At 39.8% G+C, this 24,315-nt stretch overlaps 1 protein-coding gene across 1 annotated transcript; it reads left to right on the top strand.

Moving 5' to 3' along the window:
* Positions 1-374: 374 nt before the first annotated feature.
* On the top strand, positions 375-24,167 carry LOC136857681 (leucine-rich repeat-containing protein 15). Its single transcript, XM_067136530.2, has 2 exons — positions 375-508; positions 20,438-24,167. Exons 1-2 carry the CDS (start codon positions 495-497, stop codon positions 22,092-22,094), a joined length of 1,671 nt encoding a protein of 556 aa, XP_066992631.1. The 5' UTR covers positions 375-494; the 3' UTR covers positions 22,095-24,167.
* Positions 24,168-24,315: the final 148 nt, after the last annotated feature.

Here is a 24,315-nt window from a genome sequence, read left to right as displayed (position 1 = left end):
TGGCGGAGCTCAAAACGCTTAAGGCCTGACCTTCACTAAACCACCTGTCGAAAAAGGGTACCGTAACTTAGGTCTATTGGTAGCTCTCGTCTTGATCCCAGCATACGCCACTGGACTGTCCTCATTCTACGATTTGTATTGCCGTCTACTAACACACGATGAACAGTTTAACAGATGATTCATGCCCTAAGAGCTATTCATGAAGAGAAAGAAGAAATGTGCCGAAGTAAAAGATAAGAGTGTAGTCTTATCGCTGGAAGTCCCGCTGACTAGACTTCTTTCATTAGTTATCGTCTTTAGCCTATTGGTTAGGCGTACTAGCAGTCGTTATCTTGAAAGAATTAAGATCATGTCTGATATCAGGTCAAGATAGGGCAGTCTTCTAAGTATACTGACAACTTGATACACCAGTGAAAAATCTTATTTTACTTTTAGAAGCTAATGTTGTTTTTGTAATGAAGAAAGCTTGATAATTTCATGGGAGATGTGTCAGGATGGATAACTTGCGGTGAGAAAGATTTCATTTTGCTTTGTAAAACTATTTAATGTAAACAAAATCGTAAATATTACAGAAATAATTTATTCTCAGTGTGTAAATGTCAAAGGATAGAGAGAAAAATAGGCAATGTTGAATGCGTTCCTCTCTATCGATAAAACTTGTTGGCCTCTTACATTCATGGTGGCTAGTGATGGTGAGAATGTGTCGGCAAACTACACCACTTAAGTGGCTTTTCATGTCTAGAGTCCCTACCTGTAAAATGTGGTCAACGTCTCAAAATGCTAGGCGTAAATAGCACTGAGCGAATGTAGCCAGTACGAATATTATGTAAAAGACTGCCCTATATTGACCTGAGAAATTGTTGTAACGGTTCGTCTGTTAGGAATACACCCATTAGTCTTTAATTTTATTGAGAAAACATATTCTTTATATTCTTCGCTGTTACAACACCTCTGTGTTTACTTCTTAACGTGTCCCATAGTAAAATAATGACGTAAGAATAAGGGACATCTTAACGGACGCGATTTTTTATTATGTTTGCAATTTTTCCTAAAGCAGTACCCGTAGACGTATTTCTACAAGTTGTTGCTTGATTAAATTGATGGCGGTGATTACTGTTTTTCCTTCAGTAGTAGACATATTCCTGCAGACTGATGCTTTCTACAAACTGATGCTTGATTAAGGTGATATTGGTGTTTACTATTTTAAGGGAAAGTAGAACTAGACAACCGTCCCCTAATGAGAGGAAACAAATGGAAGAGTTCGAAAAATGAAGCTATCGGCAAAGAGTCATGAAGGACGTGAAAATGGAACACTCCGTAGGTCTCACAAATCTAATGTCATCGGGGTCATAATGAGAGAGCGGAGATCCGATAGGAAATACGAAAATGAGGAGCATAGCACAAATAAGTGGATATTATACCAGACTTATCTAGGGGGCCCGTGGTCCCAACCCAATCTACCCGTTGCTACTTGAATAAGGGTCCGGATATCGTGAGTAAAAGTGGCTGGAAATGGAAAGGATTCTCCAAGGTATGTATGACTGATGCAGGCGCGGCACCACCCAGTAGCGAAGCCAGGATTTCAGTTGGACCGTGGGGGAGATTGCATTACGTGTAGGTCTTCATCCAGAATTATATTTTGGTGGGTGTCCAAACTTCCAGAGAGTTTAGGTGATATGGAGTACCCAATAATGAAATGAATGTCCTTGGCTCTTATTAAGAGTAATAATGGATTCGTGCGGATTCCCTAAGTTAATAATAATAATAATAATAATAATAATAATAATAATAATAATAATAATAATAATAATAATAATAATATACTGTAGGTACTGAGTGGTGCAGCTGCCCCTATTCACTAGGTTTTATGCAACCCGCAGATCAGTGGTGTATGCTGAGTCCAAGACGCGGGCTACCACTAGACTGGCTGGTCAGTGAATGACAAGTCTTTTAAGCGTTTTGAACTTCAACGAAGAACCGTTGCCTTATGGATAATACAGGGTAAACAGGGGCATATTTACCCATACTACATGGCCTTAAGAGTAAAATAGAAAAGGTTGCACATAACTGGCCATTAACAAAAGGCAAGGAACGAAACTCCAACACTCCTTATAGAAATTACTAAAAAAAAACCTAAGTGGGCTACAGTCCAAAGATACAGAGGTTAATCCCATACTACAAGAGGGTGACTAAAGGAGGAACCTTTAAAGCCAAGACGAGATTTACAAAATTTAGAGTTTGAAAACTTGTCACCCAATTGCAAGGTTGAATGGGAGACGGCAGAGGGTCATTACATATTTCCCGGTACGGAATAGGAACAGAGTCCTGTGACTTCGCCGAGAATCCTACATTTAAACCAACATTTTAAAAAATTACATTAAAAGAAAACGCTAAAACCTTCCTCTCAAACTACCCCCAGGTGCTATCACATGTTTAGGAAAATTCTGCCATTACCTTGTATCGCTGGATATTCTTCAAGCAGGCCGCGCCCCTGCCTCCTAGACCTCCGTCAAGTCACACTCCCAGGCACTGGAGCAATTCAGACAAGACGGCCCTAAAGTGCCCTGCTTATGTAGTTCTGTAAGGGGAAGCTTCCCGATTAAATTGAATCACACTTTGCTGATAGGCTGAATGCCTGTACACAGCCCCGGTTTTGATTGCCTAGAGAACTTATTTATACGCATCTGATAGTTATATTATAGTAGAGAAGGAACCAGCTGAAGTGTTGATAACTTCGGTACATTAACAAAAGCAATCTTTAGAAAAAGATTTACTAATAACAAAAATGAAATGTCCTAAGTTCTAGGTTCGTTTTTAGTGCGTAAGAGTGAGCTAGCAAATTGATGTTAGAGTTATCTAACTGTAGAAAACGAAATTACTTGGGAGTTTACAAGTTCAAGTCCGTTGGCATAGGTGGCCGTAGACAAGGCGCGCAGTTTAAATAGCCGGTGACCCCTGGTATTATTATTATTATTATTATTATTATTATTATTATTATTATTATTATTATTATTATTATTATTATTATTATTATTATTATTATTATTATTATTATTATTATTATTATCATATCATCATCTTCATACCTACACTTCATATACACAAAACACGTAACACTACCATCCACCACAGAAACACGTAATACTGATGACGTCTCACCACACAGCGTTGGCGTCAGGAAAGATATTCAGCCGTAAAACTAGATTTAATTACGGTACGGGCTGACTAACGAATTTAGTGATAGAACAGGAATAATTATAGCAATAATAATGGTACTTCCCCTTTGGGTGGGGCCGGTAGAGTACACTCACGGTATCTCTAGCTTGACGTAAAAGGCGACTAAAAGGGGTCCCAGAGGCTTCCATTTTTGTAGCACTTTTGAGCCTAACATTGCTTCCAGTTGTTTGTGTCAGGCTACTTGTTTTCAAATTTCTTATCCGACTTCCCTTGGTCAATTGCTGTTCTTTTTCCGTCCCGACGGTATTAGGTTTCCGAGGCCTGGGGAGTCTTTCGTTTTCAAGCCCTTTATGGTGCTTGTATTTCTTTGGTCAATACATTCATTCCAAGCATTGTTGAAACTTTTCATATTTTGCTTAGGTTGGTTGCCCAGTTATACTTTTCCTTGAGTCAATAGAAACTTGATAAACTGCATTCCTTCAGACAATTTACAAATAAAACCGACCAATTAAAGGGTGATGTACATTAAAACACGCATTAGTGTAAGTAACCACCAAACACACTAACTAAGTAACTAATGAAAGTTTTTATTCCCCTCCCTGAGGGGGAGGGGCGGGCCACCTAGAAGATAACACTTTCTCTCTGGCCAGGAGATTCGGCGGGGTTTGTGGGTTTAATGCAGTAGGAGGCTGGGTTAGGGTGATTTGGCATGGTTGAGGAGGTGGGGGGATTTTCCTCTGGCTGTGCGCTTTATTTACAACTTGTCAGACTTTGCAACGTTTCATATTACTATTTACAAATTACGATTGCAACTGGTGAATTCGAGTAATGGTATATACAATGATGTGAGCTAAGTGTTTTCACATACATGTAACACAGATGTTGAATTTTAAAATATGACACCAACTTGATAGTTATACTTACATGAATACTGTATGTACACTGACTGACAGAGCAAATGCAACACCAAGAAGGAGTGGTTCGAAAGGGATGAAAGTTGGGAAAAAAAACAGAGATGGCACGGACGAATAATTGATGTTTATTTCAAACCGATATGCAGGTTACACAATGCGCACGGCATCGACTCAGTAGGATGTAGGACCACCGCGAGCGGCGATGCACGCAGAAACACGTCGAGGTACAGAGTCAATAAGAGTGCGGATGGTGTCCTGAGGGATGGTTCTCCATTCTCTGTCAACCATTTGCCACAGTTGGTCGTCCGTACGAGGCTGGGGCAGAGTTTGCAAACGGCGTCCAATGAGATCCCACACGTGTTCGATTGGTGAGAGATCCGGAGAGTACGCTGGCCACGGAAGCATCTGTACACCTCGTAGAGCCTGTTGGGAGATGCGAGCAGTGTGTGGGCGGGCATTATCCTGCTGAAACAGAGCATTGGGCAGCCCCTGAAGGTACGGGAGTGCCACCGGCCGCAGCACATGCTGCACGTAGTGGTGGGCATTTAACGTGCCTTGAATACGCACTAGAGGTGACGTGGAATCATACGCAATAGCGCCCCAAACCATGATGCCGCGTTGTCTAGCGGTAGGGCGCTCGACAGTTACTGCCGGATTTGACCTTTCTCGTCTGCGGTGACTATCACTGACAGAACAGAAGCGTGACTCATCGGAGAACACGACGTTCCGCCATTCCCTCATCCAAGTCGCTCTAGCCCGGCACCATGCCAGGCGTGCACGTCTATGCTGTGGAGTCAATGGTAGTCTTCTGAGCGGACGCCGGGAGTGCAGGCCTCCTTCAACCAATCGACGGGAAATTGTTCTGGTCGATATTGGAACAGCCAGGGTGTCTTGCACATGCTGAAGAATGGCGGTTGACGTGGCGTGCGGGGCTGCCACCGCTTGGCGGCGGATGCGCCGATCCTCGCGTGCTGACGTCACTCGGGCTGCGCCTGGACCCCTCGCACGTGCCACGTGTCCCTGCGCCAACCATCTTCGCCACAGGCGCTGCACCGTGGACACATCCCTATGGGTATCGGCTGCGATTTGACGAAGCGACCAACCTGCCCTTCTCAGCCCGATCACCATACCCCTCGCAAAGTCGTCTGTCTGCTGGAAATGCCTCCGTTGACGGCGGCCTGGCATTCTTAGCTATACACGTGTCCTGTGGCACACGACAACACGTTCTACAATGACTGTCGGCTGAGAAATCACGGTACGAAGTGGGCCATTCGCCAACGCCGTGTCCCATTTATTGTTCGCTACGTGCGCAGCACAGCGGCGCATTTCACATCATGAGCATACCTCAGTGACGTCAGTCTACCCTGCAATTGGCATAAAGTTCTGACCACTCCTTCTTGGTGTTGCATTTGCTCTGTCAGTCAGTGTACAATGAGCAGGGGTAATAGGAATTTACATATTATGAGTAGAACCCATCTTGTAATGGGACTATTTACAATGTGATACCAATTATGGAGTTATATTTACAAGAATACAGTACCGGTATATACAATGAGATGGGATGAAAAGGTCTTTACAATAAAAGTTAGGATAAATGTTGTATTTGGACTATTAACAATAATGCACCAACTAGATAGTTATAAATGACATATATACGGTAAATACAATCATGTTAGCTGACTAACGTTTTACAGTAAACGACGTAGAAGAGACAAGATGACAATAACAATGTTAATTGGATTATTTACAGTATGTTCCAGTTAAATAATTGTTCTTATATACAACAGGTGTGTACAGTCGACATCCTTATTTGGTGGGTTAGGAAGTGGGGAGGTCATCGACGAGGGCTCACTATAATATTGAATTGCCATTACGATATGAACCAAACACACACTTTCCTTGAAATAAAGTATACTGGTGATTCAAATTTTGCACAATGAATGATGATGTTACATACATAATAATAGTTTGTATGTAGATAGGAAAATAAGCTTTTGGGTTTTTTTCACAGAAGACTTTGCTCTGCGTCTTGAAAAGATAATCTCGTCTGTTCACGAGCAAGACTTCTCTAAAAATGAATGAAGGTTTGAATAACTTAAACTTAAGAATGCTTTATCGTTGTCTATAGTAAGTGGTACTCTCGTTCGCCACTAGATGGCTCCCTGTGCGCAGTGTGAACTATATGTACATATAGAGTCACTGTAAGTGTGAACCATCTCGTGATGAGGAGAATAAGAATTTGGAAAAAATCGGAAAGAAATAATAATAGTGAAAGGATACCTGTATAAATCCTTAATGGCTGGCAGCCACGCAGGCCTATTACGTAAGTGACAGACAGTGTCCCTGTTGAAATGCTTATTTCCACAGCTTTCCGTATAATCCCAGACCTGTAGTGTTTACTGTAAGAGCTCGAACATCGGGTCGGCGAATGAGTCTGGGCCCACACGTGGCCACCGCTGGTCCGTGGTCCGACAGCTCGGAACTCTGACCGGCCAACCGAGCAGAGGAAGGATGGCCACGGTTCCCCTGTATTCGGGAGACGGAGAGGGACTGGTCCCCACCTTCGGCTGTCTTGAAAACCGTCGTCCGTGGTTTTCCATTCTCCTGCACTAAGGTGCATGCCGAGACAGTTCCTAGTATAGGCATCGAACGCCTACCCCCTCACTTTCTCCAAGCATCTCCTGGTCTGAGAGACGGTGTAACCGTCTAAGAGGCTCACCTCCTTCTTCAAGGAAGGAATGAAAAAATGTTAATAGCAGTCGCACATCTTGGAACGCGATATAGATAGGGCGTGTTCCAGCTATTGCTGATTTGTCTGGCAGGTTGAGACGGATATTACGTTGGTATTCCTTGATACGAGTACCAATGGAACCGGAATGTTTGGCCAATGTATACCTTGCCGCAAGTACAGGGAATTTTGTACACCCCAGGTTGTATTTTGTATGGCTTATTACTAAGAGCGGTGCAACCTTTGTACGGCAGACCCTTCGAGGATGACGGGCACCCTGTGTCATAAAGGCAATGCACCTTTTAAAACTTAAGATAACAAGATCTTGTGCGGAGAAACTTTATTTTACAGGCACAATTAGAAAAATGAAGGTATCGGACAAAGAAAGACAAAATCCACTACGGGCATGAAAATGAAAGACTCCCTAGGCCTCGTGACCTAATACCGTCGGGTTATGAAATGAACAAGAGTTGATCAACTGAGGTCGGGTAGGACAGATGAAAGTGAGGAGCCTGGCACAAGCAATGCCAGGGCTCAGCTAAAGACCCCGTGGTCGCCAACACACGTTCCCGATATACGAGTCCCTGCAGCCCCTTTTAGTCGCCTCTTACGACAGGCAGGAGATATCGTGGGCGTTATTCTACTGGAGATCGATTGATTGATCGATTGACTGATTGATTGATTGATTGGTTGATTGATTGATTGATTGATTGATTGATTGATTGATTGATTGATTGATTGATTGATTGATTGATTGATTGATTGATAGGACCATGTTCTATTTCGCTGTTAAATGTTCGTGTGAGTGGCGTTGTTGAAGAAAAATGTAAATTATGATCAGTTCTCATGTTGCAGGTACTCTGTTATGTTCATTTCTAGGTAGCTCTTAAAAGAGCTATTTGCAGTAAAATAAGCTATTGCCGACCGATATGCAATGGGCTTGTGCATAGCCATTCGATTAATGAAGGAAATGTTCAGAATGACCAGCTACTTCGTTAATGCATATCTGAGTACGGTAGAGGTGAGCAATATTCTTGCTTGCTACAGCGTATGATGGAACTTGACTGCATTTTGCTGTAAATATTACTATGTGCTATTTCGTGTGCCCTACGTATGAAGTCCAGTTATTCTTCGAGTCGAACATGCGCAGTTGTACTGCCTTCGTAATGTCACGAAGGCAGTGGCAGTTGTTAGTTGAATGCGTGTCTCATAATGATGGCAGTGAATGCAGTGCGCTCCTTTTGTTGTAGCTGTTTGCCATATAAAAGTGGCATGTTATTATAATCCAAGGGGTAGGCAATAATAATGTATGTTGTAAGTATTTAAAGAGCGAAATTGTATTGTACACACACAATTCATAGATTATTATTCTAAATTTAAAAACATTCCATATGCCTTTACTGTTGTGCAGGGCGCCAGGAAATGTTCTCCGCAGCGCCTACGTGCTGCTGCGTGAAGTAGCATAGGTAGTTAAGTTGGCAGCACGGCTGCTGCCGCTTGTATCAAAACAAAACAAATAAACAACAATCAGTGAACAGTAAACTTTGTACTCACCACAGCAATTCATAACAGATGCTGGAAGTGTTGTCCTTGTGTTCAAAGACAAACTTCAACACGTCTACACATATTGTCGAAGAATTTCACAGCATTATATCGGAAATTTCATCAAATTTTTCGTGTATTAAAAGAGTAGGCCTGGCTGTTCCCGGTACATCGTTAACTGAGCCGGACACACGAAATTTACTTATGAAATCCTAAACGGTATCCCGGTTTGGACACTTTGACTTAAGAAACCACGCCTGATTAGTTTTACGTTTTCTGTAAACGGATCGCCTTCGCGAAAAACGTATTCCACTAAAAAAAGCTGTCAGTAGTAAACATTACCGCCCGTATCCTGTTGCACTATTCCAATAATCTATCTGAACGCTGGCTTAATGCAATACACACTGACGATTTCGACAGCTCACAGTTCAGACGTGTGGCCTCCCCTGTAATGTTACCCTGTTGACGTTGGCGTGTCGACGAGTGAGCGTGACAGATATGACACCGTGCTGCAGACTAAACTGCTGTAGCTACCTTATATACACAGCACCACGAAGGCACTGTGGAGAACATTTCCTGACGCCCGTTATAACTTACATACAGCATATGCAATTCTTGGACGATACATGGTAGGCCTACAAGATGGCAGTATCTTGTGAAGACCTTGTATCACAACTCCACGTCTCTGATCGACTTTTGGATCCATGGCATCCTCTATATCCTACAACTTGAAAGGAAATACTGAGTTTAATGCTTATCGTAACAACATACCTGTCCTGGTTGTACCATTTCTGATCTCATACAAATGACAACAAAGTGCATAATCGGAACTAAATTTGATGCTGATCTTCGGTTCGGGTGACTACACTTGTAAAACGCTTGGTATTTGGAAAATAGCACCATCGATCCCATTGATTCAACATTTATACCAAGTGAATTCTCTGAAGTAAGTTTCCAGATCCAGACTGTTGTAATTATTAGCCAAGTGTAACAATGTTTTATAATTTCTATGCACATGTAAATTATCTTTATCTGCTGAAAATGAAGTTGCAGTTAAATTTAAAGGAAAGTTAATATTAGTCCTAAATTACACGCATACAATCAAACATGGTAACATTATAAAATTCTCTCCTTTGTTCACTCAATTCAGTATTATGCTCTGTGGACAGGGGGTCATTAGACATGAATACGATATACTCAGGGGCCTCAGACGCAAAAAGTTTGGGAAATCCTGGTCGAAAACTCTGAAAGTTTACTCCAAGTTACGACACTTGGGACTGCGAAGCAATCCAATCCAAATTCCTGATAGCGAGCATTGTACTCAATATTCGAAGTCTAAACACTCTGGATCCCTCCGATTGAAATTTAAATGTCCTTCTGTGGTTCTTCATTTTCCCACCAGAAAATTCCTGGTATATACATTAACATCTTAACTTAAAACACGATAATATATCTCAGGATCTTAATTTTCCAGAGAATATTCGGACAACTTAACATTATGCAGTAAATAAACTTAAAACCCCCCAATATAATGGTTATACACCTAGTTACTTAAGTAACCATAATATTGCATACAAATTCACTTTTAGGTAATCCGAACGACAGGAAGCATGACCAACAAATGGCAAATAGCTTAATATGGGAAGGGCAGCTGATTCAGAAAGTGATGGAACCAAGTAGAGGGAAGAATATCCTGAATGTGGTGATGGTAAAAACAGATGAGCTCTATAGAGAAACCGAAGTAATAGATGGTACTAGTGATCACGAAGCTGTTTTTGTAGTAGTTAAAAATAAATGTGAAAGAAAGGAAGGTAATAAAATTAGGACTATTAAGCAGTACCATACGGCTGATAAAACAGCCATGAGGGAGTTTTTAAAAAGTAACTATGATTGGTGGGAAACGGTAAATAAAAATATAAACAGACTCTGGGATGTGTTTAAAGGAACTGATGAGGAATGTGAAAATAGATTTGTATCTTTAAATGTGGTAAGGATTGGTAAAGATCCACTACATTATAACAGAGATGTAAAGATGCTAAGAAGGGGGTGTAGGTTGGAAAGAAATAGAGTTAGTAATGGCTGTGGAAGTATGGAGAAATTGAAGGAACTTATTAGGAAATTAAATCTAGCAAAGAAGTCAGCTAAGGATAACATGATGGCAAGCATAATTGGTGGTCATACACATTTTAGTGAAAAATGGAAAGGTATGTATAGGTACTTAAGTCAGAAACAGGTTCCAAGAAGGACGTTCCAGGAACCATTAATGAACAAGGGGAGGGTGTTTGCGAGGATCTTTAAAAGGCAGAAGTATTATTAAGTCATAAGTATGTAAAGGTTGTTGGTTACAAATATAATGTCCAGATAGAGGTGGTCACTAATACTAGGTAAGCTAAGGGTGTATTCTGCACGAAGGCAGGTCCGAACCTCCGTAGATGTGTGCCTGAGCCGGAGTTTACGTACGGTAGGGTGGCAATTTCCTTTCCGCTCCTCCATTCCCTTACCCCCACAAACAGCGCGTGGCAACCCATCCAAATCTTGACCACGCCCAAAATTGCTTAACTTCAGAGATCTCACGAGATCCGGTGTTTCAACACGGCTACGGCCGTTGGCTCACTAATAGTTGAGGAGTCTTAAAATTCACCTATGATAACAGTGACATTTATAATAAGTTACAAAAGTTGAAAGGTAGGAAAGCAGGTGGAATTGATGAGGTTTCGGGGGCTATACTAAAGACAATGGGTTGGGATATACTATCATATCTGAAGTACTTATTTGGTTATTGTTTGCATGAAGGAGCTATACCAAATGGATGGTGAGTTGCTATAATAGCCCCTGTGTGTAAATGAAAGGGTGGTAGACATAAAGCTGAAAATTACAGGCCAGTCAGTTTGACATGCATTGCATGTAAGCTTTGGGAAAGCATTCTTTCTGATTATACTAGACATGCTTCTGAAATTAATAACTGGTTTGATAGAAGGCAGTTTGGATTTAGGAAAGGTTATTCCACTGAAGCTCTACTTGTAGGATTTCAACAAATTATAGCAGATTCCTGGATTCAACATGTCAAATGGACTGTATCGCGATTGACCTATCTAAGGCATTTGATAGGGAAGATCATGGAAGACTACTGGCAAAAATGAGTGCAATTGGACTAGAAAAAAGGTAACTGAATGGGTGGCTACATTTCTAGAAAATAGAACTCAGAGAATTAGAGTAGGCGATGCTTTATCTGTCCCTGTAATAATTAACAGGGAATTCCTCAAGGCAGTATTATTGGACCCCTATGTTTTCTTATATATATATATCAATGTTAAGTGTAAAGAAATGGAATCAGAGATATGGCTTTTTGCAGATGATGTTATTCTGTATAGAGTAACAAGATTGTAAGCAACGCAAAATGACGTAGATAATGTTGTGAGATAGACAGTAGGCAATGGTATGATAATAAACGGTGTTAAAAGTCAGGTTGTGAGTTTCACAAATAGCAAAAGCCCTCCCAGTTTTAATTACTGCGTTGATAGGGTGAAAGTTCCTTTTTTGGGATCATTGTAAGTACCTAGGTGTTAATATAAGGAAAGATCTTCATTGGGGTAATCACATAAATATGATTATAAACAAAGGGTACAGATCTCTGCAAATGGTTATGAGGGTGTTACGTCAGACATTGCTATCGATACTGTCGGCCATTTGCCGGTAGATCCATCTGTTGGCAGTTAAGAAAGTTACAATTGAATGTAGTATTGTCCGCTACGTTTTGTAAAGTATGAAGTGATGTAGCTGTATGAAAAAGTGTTTTAACATTAAATTCAGTGCATACCCATTGTAAGACTTCCTTAAAATATATTTCTGCTTATAATGGCAGTGGCGCCTTGTGCAGATAATCAGTTGTGAGCCGTAACCCATCCGCCCTCCAAAAGAAAAAAAAATATTTAGAAACATACCGGTATGCGGTCTTCAAGAGGCTCTCCATTGAGTTTACCACACTGAACAAACCCGCAAGCAACCCCAAAACAAATACACATTCCTCATAAAAATGATAAAACTATATGATTAAACACACAAGAACACCTGCCATGGCAGAATATTCACGAATTCAAACACTTGGTGTGAGTGCTCAAAAACAGAACTTCTCATTGTTACCAAAAGCATTGAAATAAAACCAGCAACGTCATAATGCAAAATGACATGTTATGTTTTTATAGTGACATCTATAAAGAAAATCACAATATCATGTCCTTATTTTGACAACATGAAAAGTACAATTTCTATAGTTCATCGATTTACGAATGTGGCTATGGAATAGGCAAGTTGGGAGTATTCTATCTCTTTGGTATTAAAAGACCTGGCGGGAACAGCTCTACAGTATTTTGTTTTCCCGTTTGCTTTGAGCGATTCCCTCTTAATTAACCTGCCACGTTCTCATTTCGGTCGTAATGCAAGTGTGACTAGTGCTGCCTCTCTGTGGTCGAACGATGCATCTCTCTGAAGTGATATCTTGGCGGTCTTGGTTGTTGTTTCCACAGTCTATCGGAAAAGTTGGGCATGCATGCGCAAAGGGAAGAGTTCCTGCTTTCTAGCAAAAAGTTTAGATATTCTCGCTAGCTGTGATCGCACAGCCCAGCACAGCCACCCGGCGTGGAGCGCACGACTAGTTACCTGGTTGTGAGGGGAGTAGAATCGTTTCTTATTCTTTGGCTGACGTCTTTTTCAGTGCATTGTATTTGATTGCAGATAATATTTTTAAACTAATTTATTTTTCAAATAGGCAATGTGCTGCAGCACTTCAGCACATAAAGTACGGCCACCCCTGTGTAATGGTATTACACATCATTTAGCGCCGACCGCGACGGGATATTTACGACTTGAAGAATGTAGAATCTTCGTACCCACGTGGAATGTGGGGCGCGAAATCCTCGATAAATTACTGAAGCAAAGGAGAGCGACAAAGTCTACGTTTACGAACATTTCTAAACAGGTTAGTGATTTGACTGAAGAGGAAAACGTTAATATTAGGGAACTTCAATCATTATCCACCTTGTTAGAAAGTGAGATAGCAATTTTGAACGAACTGGATTCGAAAGTGCTTGGTTTGTTATTAGATGGTGACGAGCTGAAACTGACAAGGAAATAGAAGGGGCTGATGAGTATCAGAAAAAGTATCTGGACCTTAAATTGCGTACTTCGGGAATACAGGTTTAACAAATCATATGAGAAGCGGGTACTGTTGGTAGTAGTTTCAGCAACCAACAAACCAAGGAATTCAAATAGCCAATGTTAGAATTCCGCACTTTTGGAGGGGATTTAAAGGAGTGGTTACCATTCTGGAGTCAGTTCTCCACAATAGATTAAGATCCTGAAATAGCTGTGGAGGATAAATTTCATATATTTAATACAGGCAACAGAAAAATGATCACGTGCTCGGCAGGTAGTTGAGAGTTCCCCACGAATAAATTACAGCAAAGCAAGTGAAAGCCTAAAATCTCGTTTTGGCCAAGAGGTTTATGTACGTGAGCTGCTGAGTTTAGTTTTACACAAGGCCTCGCAAACCAAATCCAGAATTGCATTGTCTCAACTTTGTGATCAGTTGGAAGTACAATTGAGATCTCTAGAATCACTTGGTGTCACAACAGACAAGTGTGCCTCTATGTTATTTCCCTTTGTTGAATCGTGCCTCCCCGAAGACTTACTAAGAATTTGGCAAAGTAGTATTCCATTTTCTTCTGCTACAAATGCGAAAGACCGTCTGGAGGGATTAATGAAATTCCCGAAGTCAGAGGTGGAGGGTGAACAGACAATAAACCTTGCTACATCTAGGTTTCACTTAAAGTGTGAAGGGACAAAAGAAAAATTCAAGCACAAGGGGAAGGATCCAGACGACAACATTCCTACAGCAATGGGGTTATTAATATCAAATCAACGTAAGGGTGACAAATGTGTGTTTTGTAGAGACATTGTTAGTGCAGATTGCTTGTCCGCTAAAAAAAGTCCAGGGAAAGTAAGCAGAAAATGTAAAGGGCATGTATCTGAAATCAGGATATATGCTAAAGAATTGTAAGGCGAAAAATATAAAATGTATAATTTGTGGTGGGAAGCATATTGTTTTAATGTGCAGACAGTTGTTGGAAAAATAACATGCTGTCCCCAAAGAAGTTAGAAACAGTGAAGAAAATGCTACTCAGGAACTCACGTTGGCAAATTTTTTTCCACTTCGCTTAAGGTGTTGTTACAAACCCTTCATGTAAATGTAAGATCTGATAGAAAGACTGAATGTATTCGTGCTTTAGTGGATACGGGATCCCAGAAGTCCTACATTTTGCGAAAGACGGCTTTAAAGACGGATTACACTTCACTGGGAAAGGAAATCATGACACATTCTCTTTTTGGTGGTGTGACAACACAACGGAATGTACATGAAGTTTACAGGGTGCGTGTAGTGGACCTGAATGATGAATTTCGGTGTAATTTTGAAGCTTAAGACCAAGAAGTGATCCGTGGAGTCATTTCACATGTTACGGAAGGGGAATGGACGAACGAGCTGAAGAAATTGAAGATAGATATCACCGATATTGAGACAGGTTTGGGACCCATATAAATACTTATTGGGGCAGACATGGATGACAAACATCTAACAGGATGAAGAGAATTGCTTTCGTGTGGATTAGTTGCAGTAGAGACATTGTTAGGCTGGAATTTGATGTGAAAGTTTCCTAATATCAAGAGAAGTGAAGAAAATGAAGGCTTGCTTGTAACGTCCATGTTTATTGAAGGGGCAAGTATCACTGATTTTTGGAGGTTGGATGTAATAGGCATTTCGGATCCTGTAGAGAAGGTTACGAAGAGGGAACGGGAAATTGCAGCGAAAGATAATTTCCTCCAAAGTGTTCATCGCACTGAAGAAGGTCGATATCAAGACCTTGGAATGAGGGGCATTCCGTCTTGCCATCAAATCTGACTATCGCTGAAAGAAGACTGGGTTTGATGAGGAAGAAGTTATCTGAAGATCTTTTTCGAGATTGCAATGAAGTGTTTGAAGGATGGAATTATAGAAGGTGTGCCTGAATCTTATCGTGTTCATTGTTGTCACTACTTATTGTATAGACCATTTGTAAAAGAAAACAGTGCAACTACAAGCATCAGACATGTTTTTGATGCTTCGGAAAAACGAGGCAGTTCTCCATCTTCAAATCAATGTTTTGAAACTGGTTCAAATCAGATTGCACTCATCCCGAATGTGCTGTTAAGATTTAGAGAATAGAAGATAGGAATGGTAGCTGATATTAAACGGGAATTTTTACAGATTGGTATTCACCCTTAAGACAGGAACTTTCCCTTTTATGGTGGAACTGTTACGAAAAACTGGAGGTTAGGGTATTCCGGCATGCAAGTGTGGTTTTTGGTGTAAAATGTAGTCCTTTCCTCTTAGGATCTGTAATCTAACACCACTTATTGAAAGAAGAGAACTCAAATCATTGTCTTAAAGAAAAGTTACTGCACAGCTTTTATGTCGATAATGTTGTTTCTAGTGTGGACACTGAAGCCGAACTCAATGCATTCATGTCAGAATCGGTCAAAGTCATGGCAAAGGCCAAATTCGAGCTTAGGGATTGGGAATGGTCAAGTGAAAAATGTCAGAGTGCCCATGATAACACTTATTCTGCAGTATTTGGTTTGTTGTGGAATCGAGAAAGTGATGAACTCAAAGTTAACATGAGTTGGATTAGAGATTACCATTTTGACACCAGTACCAAGAGAACAATCATGTCGATCTCTGACAAAGTCTTTGACCCTATAGGTTTTAGCTGTCCTGTTATGGTGTGTCCTAAATTGCTTCTGCAGAAAATGTGGAAGATGGAACTTGATTGGGATACAGAAGTTGACGATACTATCAAGAAATAATTTCTGTTGTGGTATGAAGAACTCCCTCAATTAGAAAAAATGCCACCGCCCGATGGGTACAGAAACCAGTGAATATAGACGAAAGCGCTGTACACACCTTTTGTGATGCCAGTCAAAAGGCATGTGCAGCAGTAGTTTTCCTCAGAGAAGAGATAAGCGACAATGTTCAAATTCATCTGTTGGCGGCCAAGATACGAGTCTCTCCTATAAAGACGATTTCTGTGCCTCGTTTTGAGCTTATGGCTGCAACTGTAGGAGCAAGGCTTGCGAAGTCAGTTCTGGACGGATTAGGATGGAAAAATGTGAAGACATTGTTCTGGAGCGATTCTACTACAGTAATTGCGTGGATTACCAGGGGGAGACAAATGGCCGGTCTTTGTCATAAATCAAGTTGATGAAATTAGGAACATCACTTACTCTGATTCTTGGAAGTATATTCCAGGGGAACTTAGCCCTGCTGATTTACTTTCCAGTGACTGTAAAACTGAACAATTAGTTGCTTCAACATGGACAAATGTTAGATCCTCAGGTGTTGGGAATGTTAACTGTTTGGTTCGTAGAATCAAGAGGACTGGTATTTCAAAATACATCTCTAATTTTGTAAGAATTGTCCGCATGTTGGGATATTGCTAAGGTTTACTCATAATAGCCGTTTACCTACAGAACTGCGTCAGAGAATGGAATTAATTGTTTAACTGTGGAAGTGTATGCCATTGCAGAGAGAAAAGTTGTTCGGTTTATACAAGAGGACTCCTTTTCTGGATTGAGGGACGACAGACTGTGAACGCTCAGAGTGTTTCAAGAGCATGAAGGAATAATTAGGCTGAAAACGAAGATCGCCTTCATTCGTCAGCGTGCAGTACTTCCATCACAACACGAGGTAGTGAAGAGGTTAATCATGACGTAACACAAGATACAAGAACACGTAGGGTTGCAAATGCTGCTAAATAACCTCAGGGAACGCTATCGGATTTTAAACGGTCGGAAAGCTATAAGGTAAGTTTTGTCCAAGTGCAAGAGACACAGTGAAAAACATCTTGAAGTTATTTCACCTCCACTTCCATCCAGTCGAGTACGGAATAATGCCGAGTTCGAGATTATTTGGCTGGATTTAACCGGGCCGTTATATCTACAAGGTGGAATTAAAATGTGGGTGTGCCTCTTTACTTGCGCGGTGTTTAGAGCTGTCCATCTTGAATTGGTATCGTCAGCCTCGACAGAAGCATTCTTGCAAGCACTCCGTCGATTTGTGGCTCGCAGAAGAAGATGTTCTGTTATCAACAGTGACAACGGGACGAACTTCACCGGGGCTCTTAATTTGCTTCGAACTCTGAACTTGGAGGATATAGATAAGTACAGCACTGCTAGGCGCATTGAATGGCGTTTTAATCCCCCCCCCCATTGCACCTTGGTGGGGTGGATGGTGGGGGCGCATGATGTGTCTTCTCAAAGATTTATTGAAGAGGATATTGGGTAGGTCATGTCTTACTTACGAGGAGATTATGAATTCATTATATGACTGTGAGAGTTTGATTAATTCTCAACCTTTGACTTATATAATGGAAGAAGCTTCTGAACTAGTGCCTCTCTCCCCTTCTTTATTCCTGCAAGATATGAAGGAGATTGGTGTTCCTGATCTCGTTACGATATACATACAGAGCCTCAAAAGGAGGTTTAAGTACCGACAAATTTGGAAACGGGATTTGAGGAAAAGATTCAGAAGTCATATTTGGGGCAGTTAGTGTCACATCGTGAAAAAGAGGGCACGCGTACTGTAGCTGCGGGGACGTTGTGTTGATTGGATGTGATAATCTCAAGCGTATAGACTTGTCATTGGGACACATAGTTGAAGTTACACCAGATAAGGATGGTGTCGTCAGAACTGTGAAACTCAGAACTGGCCAGGGCGAGTTATTACGTCGAATACAGGATTACTCGATTGAAGTACTGGGAAAAAATCCAAAGAAAAGCAGCTCGATTTGATCTGTGTGATTTCCAACAAAAGTGTAGCGTTACAAAAATATTGCAAAGTTCGGGCTGGGAAGACTTGGAAGAAAGGAGACGAGCTGCTCGACTATGTGGTATGTTCCGAGGTGTCAGTGGAGAGATGATGTGGAATGACATTAGTAAACGAATAAGTTTGAGTGGTACCTTTAAAAGAAGGAAAGATCAGGAATTCAAGAGGAAAGATTGGGAAAAATATTCGTTTATAGGAAGGAGAGTTAGGGATTGGAGTAACTTACACAGGGAGATGTTCAATAAATTTTCAATTTCTTTGCAATCACTTAATAAAAGGCTAGGAAAACAACAGATAGGGAATCTGCCACCTGGGCGACTGCCCTAAATGCAGATCTGTAGTGATTGATTAATTCGAATTCTTGGACAAATTTCCGTCAAATTGCAAAGGAGAAGACGACAGGAAAGAAATCTAGATACCGTGCGCGCACCTTTTAGCGATACATGGACACCCTAGTGCTGAATAGGTCGGCCTCGGGTATCTTCGAGATTCGTATTGGCAACCTTTGAAACACAAACTAAGAATCACTTATGCATCGCTGTGCGACATCTGGCGTACACTTTGCGTACTAGTACTGTTGTTGTTTACACAGCAAATCCAAGCTATAGAATTCATGCTGGGAACAAGATTCGCATCGAGAAATGTTATATAATGTTATATAATGTGTGTATGACCCAGTTATTGGCTTAAGAAAATAAAGGTTTCGAATATTCATATCGATCGATCATATTATCGATTCAATTCAGATTTCATTTCCTTTCAGTTGGCAGTATTAATGGAACCGGGAGAGCTTCCTCCTTACTCCTCCTATCCGTACAAAGAAATATCGCTAAAAGGTGCGCCTTGAAAAAGAATATTGCATTGTATTCGAAACGTCGGCAAACTGTACGTGATGTACAGATAACAACAGCAACATGGTTCAACCCGGAAAATAAACTAAATTTTACACACCGTGGAAGCTTCAACTTTAAGATATTGTACGTCTTGTTTTTCATCGATATTTTTCAATATAATGAGACTTGTTTTTCCTTGCCTTCTTTCATTGACATTTGTTTTAGCACAGTCACTGATTTTTGAAACGGTAATTGCTTATAAAATCTTCACTGCTGAAGGTATTTCATCGTCACAAAATTTGCTCTTATTTTTAAGACCAGCCACTTCATTCGGGCTTTTGATACATGTTCTATTTAAATGTCTAAATACATTCTTCGTGGAATTGTTTAAAATTATAATTCTCCAAAATTTATTGTGTGTTTATAATACGTATGAAATTTCAACAAGATAAATGGAATTTTCTCCCCAACGTCTTTTTCTTTTAATGATTTGTTAGGGGGTTAACCAAGGTAACGGCGGCCTCTACCTTTCATGGTGTACTCCTTTCTCTTCTCTACGTCCCAAAATCTGCATGTGCTAGAGTTATGTTAAATTACTGGCCACTATGATATGACACATGAATTCTTTCTTTTTCTTTTTTTAACTACCTATATGTTGTTCGTTGTGATACGGAGAAAAAAAAGATTACTTACGTGAATTATACTCTTGGCCATGAAGGGTTAGAGAACTAGAAGGAGACCAAGGCGACGTTAGTTAGACTCATTTTCTAATGATTTAAGGATAAAAGGTTTGGAACTAGTTGAAGTCACAGGGTTACAAATATACGATTGTGGAGGAGTTTATTTAATTCACAGAGGCTTGTAAAAAGGACACTGAAAGCCATGACAGATTATGAGTATGTATGTATGTATGTATGTATGTATGTATGTATGTATGTATGTATGTATGTATGTATGTATGTATGTATGTATGTATGTATGTATGTATGTATGTATGTCTCGAAACGACATAGACAGGTTTTATGGCGACGATGGGATAGGAAAGGTGTAGGACTGAGGAGGAAGTGACAGTGACCGTCATTCAGATACAGCCCCAGCATTTTTCTGGCGTTAAAAGAGAACGCAACGTAGACACATATTCAGGGTTGCCGACGATGGGGTTGAAATTCATTATTTCTCGAATGCAACCTGGTAGCTTCGTGATTCAAACCACGTAGCCAATTCACTTGGAAATATTGTATGATATACTGTAAATGATATGGTATGATCTGAGTAATTTAGTAGAGAATTATCAGCGTGTAAATAATCTAAATATGATTTTTTCTTTCAGACGGAGAAGAAAAGAAATAATGCGATGGAGAAAGGATTCGTTCATCTTGGTGCTTGTGGTTGTACTACAGTTAGTAACTTCTGTCCATGCATCTTTTTGCGACCGCTACTATGATGAACAGTTGATTATGGTATATAACTACCAAAATACACTTACCACCGATTGTAGGGGAAGATCTCTGGAATCAATTCCAAAATATCTGGATCCTGACACGAAGCATCTTCTAATTTCGTCCAATAACATTGGCAAATTAAATAATAGCATTTTCGAATATTTACATTTAACTGGACTTCTCACCCTTGATTTGAGGGATAATGACATAAAATATGTGCAAGAATCAGCCTTTCAGGGACTTGTAGATTTAGAGATTCTCAGTTTGGACAACAATGGCATCACATCACTCAGTCCAAATATTCTCAAGGATTGCTCTAAGTTACGACACTTGGGACTACGAGGCAATCCAATCCAAATTCCTGATAGCGAGCATTTTCTCAATATTCGAGGTCTAGAAACTCTGGATCTCTCCGACTGTAATTTAAATGTTCTTCCGAAGGCTCTCCTCCTGGATAGTAGTAAACTACAGTTACTGAAACTGAGCAGTAATAAATTAATAAATTTGAATACTGAAGAGTTCAAAAATCTACGCAGACTTGAAGTAGATTACAACCGAATTAGCTCTCTTAACCAACATACGTTTCATTCTAACACAGACATCGTATTTCTAGATCTCAGTGGTAATGTTCTGAGCATGGTAAAACATGAGCCAATCGTTTATAGTAATTCACTTCAATATTTGTATTTGAATAAGTGTGGTATTGTAGAAATAACAGCAAAACATTTTTTGAATCTTACGAACGTGGAGGAACTGTATATGGATTGGAATTTTTTGACTGTAATAAGAAATGACTCCTTCCTTTATTTAGAAAATGTTCGTGTATTAAGTCTCAGATACAACAAAATCAGGTATCTTGAACCACACATTTTTAAAACTAATGTACGTCTCAGTCAGATAGATCTTAGTGGTAACCATCTATCTTTGGGTGGAACTCCTTTCCTTGAATTACCTTCCTTGACGAAATTGTCCTTATCTTCATGTAATATTGGCAACCTCAACCATAGTGCCATATTTGTAGGAATTGGTAATCTTCGTAGTCTCAGTTTGGCTAGTAATAATCTTGAAGACGTCGACGTAGATGCTTTGGATATTCTCAAATCGTTGAAGTATTTGAACATGTCTGATAATCCATTGAAGTGCAACAGAATGCTGCGTATGGTTTGGAAATGGTGCGAAAGAAATTATATTGTGTGTTCAGCTGAGTGTAGGAGTCCGCAGGGGGACTGGAATATGGTTCGTTATCTCAAATTTAGTGATTCTGAAAATATTAAAAAAACTTCAGTCGAAGTTACTGAGGAATCATCTCTAATTCTCTTAGCGATAAGGTGTTTTATTCCGTTCGGGGCCATGGCTCTACTTATCGGCATAGTATTTCTAACAAGACGGCTAATAAAATTCGTGATTCTGAAACATCACCATTATAATAGCCATTATAGCTATGAATCGGATGACAGCGAGCAAGAGTGCACTATGACAACCGAAGTAGGAAGTGGAAAGTCACCAAATCATGAAAGATCAGCTCACAATCAGCCACAAGGGTAATAACTGAATGATCACAATCCTCGTCAATACCCTGTTATGAATGCCACTGTTAACTCTGCTCTTACTATTTGATATTTTTAGTCAGTGACTTTCTAATCTATGTAAATTACTTGTAAAACTACTGTTTAACTTTAGTGCACACGTCGGACTTGTTGACTGGCAGTTAAATCTAAAAGGTGGATACAGTAAATTTGTCCACAAGGTTGATCTTTCTTAGTAAAGAAATGACACGATTCATCCTATAGGCAGTGCCTCAGAATAGCCATCCGCTCTACTATATAGATATCAGGAAAGCAAGACGCAATTCAATGTAGCACAACTTACACAGTATTCTGTAATCAAAGTGACGTTTGTTGGGTGTAGATGTTCCAGGGGATAAAGAAGACATTTATCCTGTAGCAGACAGGCCCGATTTTCTGCTTATTGTATGTCCAGAAAATGCTGCTGGTAGGAAGATGGTAAAGTAATAAATTCGGGATAGTTTCAAGTAAATGTGCTCACTACTAGGAAAGCATTTTGGTATACATAAAATAATCGCAGCCATTGCAAAGAAATTAACAGATTCTATATTTCATATTGCATCTTGTAGTTTAAGTGTTGAGCAATTTTGAATTATGACACTGTAAAACACTTATGTTTTAAAGTGTGCGTGGATAGAAGGGGAATTCTAATCTGAACACTATTATAACTACTGTCTATCTCAGAGATCTTGAGACTCAGCATAATTACAGCATTACCACGTGCACATGGCACTACTGACTATTGAGAAAATATTTGCTACCTCATTTAGTTCCGCGCTACACAACATTAAATTACTCTTTACAAAATAATTATGAGATAATAAACCTAAAATATATGCCATTTAACCCAATTTTCAGATGACAATGTCTTACAACTCAGCCACCCATGTTCGGAACGTGAGTGTCACAATTCTGTTACTCGGGTAGCTCGCTTTATCAATTCTGACCTCCGACGTGGAGCACTGTTTATAAAACTGTTTATAAAACCGACATGAGGGTATCTAAACGATTGCCCTACGACCCTTAGGGCCAAAGAAGATGCCACTGGTAGTAATAAACTGTTACAGTAAAAAATTCAGAGCAGTTTCAAGTAAATGTGCTCAGTACTAGGAAAGCATTTTGGTATGCATAAAAATAATCGTAACCATTGCAAAATGATGAACAGATTATGCATTTCAAGCTGCATGTTGTAGTTTAAGTGTAGAATAATTTTGCATTACGACACTGTAAAACACGTATATTTAAAAATGAGCGTGGATAGAAGGGGAATTCTCATCTGAACACTATTATAACTTCTGTTCATCTCAGAGATCTTGAGACTCAGTATAGTTACAGCATTAGCACGTGCATATGGCACTACTGACTATTGAGAAAATATTTGCTACCTCGTTTATTACTGCGCTACACAACATTAAATTTCTATTTACAAAATAAATTTGAGATAAAAACTAACAAAAATATGCTATTTAACCCAATTTTCAGGCGACAGTGTCTTACAACTCAACCACCCATGTTCGGAAAGTGAGTGTCACAATTCTGTTCCTCGGGTAGCTCGCTTTATCAATTCTGACCACCCACGTGGAGCACTGTTAGAAAGCTGCTTATATAGCCGACATGAGGGTATCAAAACGATTGCTCTACGACCCTTAGGGACAAATATATGGAAGATGTGGTCATTTTTCTAATTTGCATTATGTTGACTTCTGAATTTAAATTCCGACACTCAGTGGGTGTGTCTTTGAACAATTATTGTTTCACCCGACATAACGGTACAAGTGCAGTAGTCCTAGGACAATCAGAGCAGAAGTTACATGGTTTTCGACTTACATGATCACTCGTGCTGATCAGTACGGAATGATTTCTATTGCAGTTCGGCAGTATAATTTGCCATCCGTGTTCCTAGGTGAACAGTCAGGTAAGTTAGTTCTAATAAATAAATAAATAAATAAATAAATAAATAAATAAATAAATAAATAAATAAATAAATAAATAAATAAATAAATAAATAAATAAATAAATAAATAAATAAATAAATAAATAAATAAATAAATAACTCGTAAATAAGGGCTTATGTGATCGGAGCAATTCCGGGTTCAATGTGTGCATAAATAAACAGGCTAATACAATAACAAAAAAACGTAAATAACAATCTCACACAGTGACTTTATAACCAAAAGTTTTCTCTGCAGATTACCTACCCA

This window comes from Anabrus simplex, chromosome 1 (assembly GCF_040414725.1).
Source record: "Anabrus simplex isolate iqAnaSimp1 chromosome 1, ASM4041472v1, whole genome shotgun sequence".
Taxonomy (NCBI): Eukaryota; Metazoa; Arthropoda; class Insecta; order Orthoptera; family Tettigoniidae; genus Anabrus; species Anabrus simplex.
Note: the sequence above shows the minus strand (reverse complement) of the source record. Positions and strands in the feature narration are given on the sequence as shown.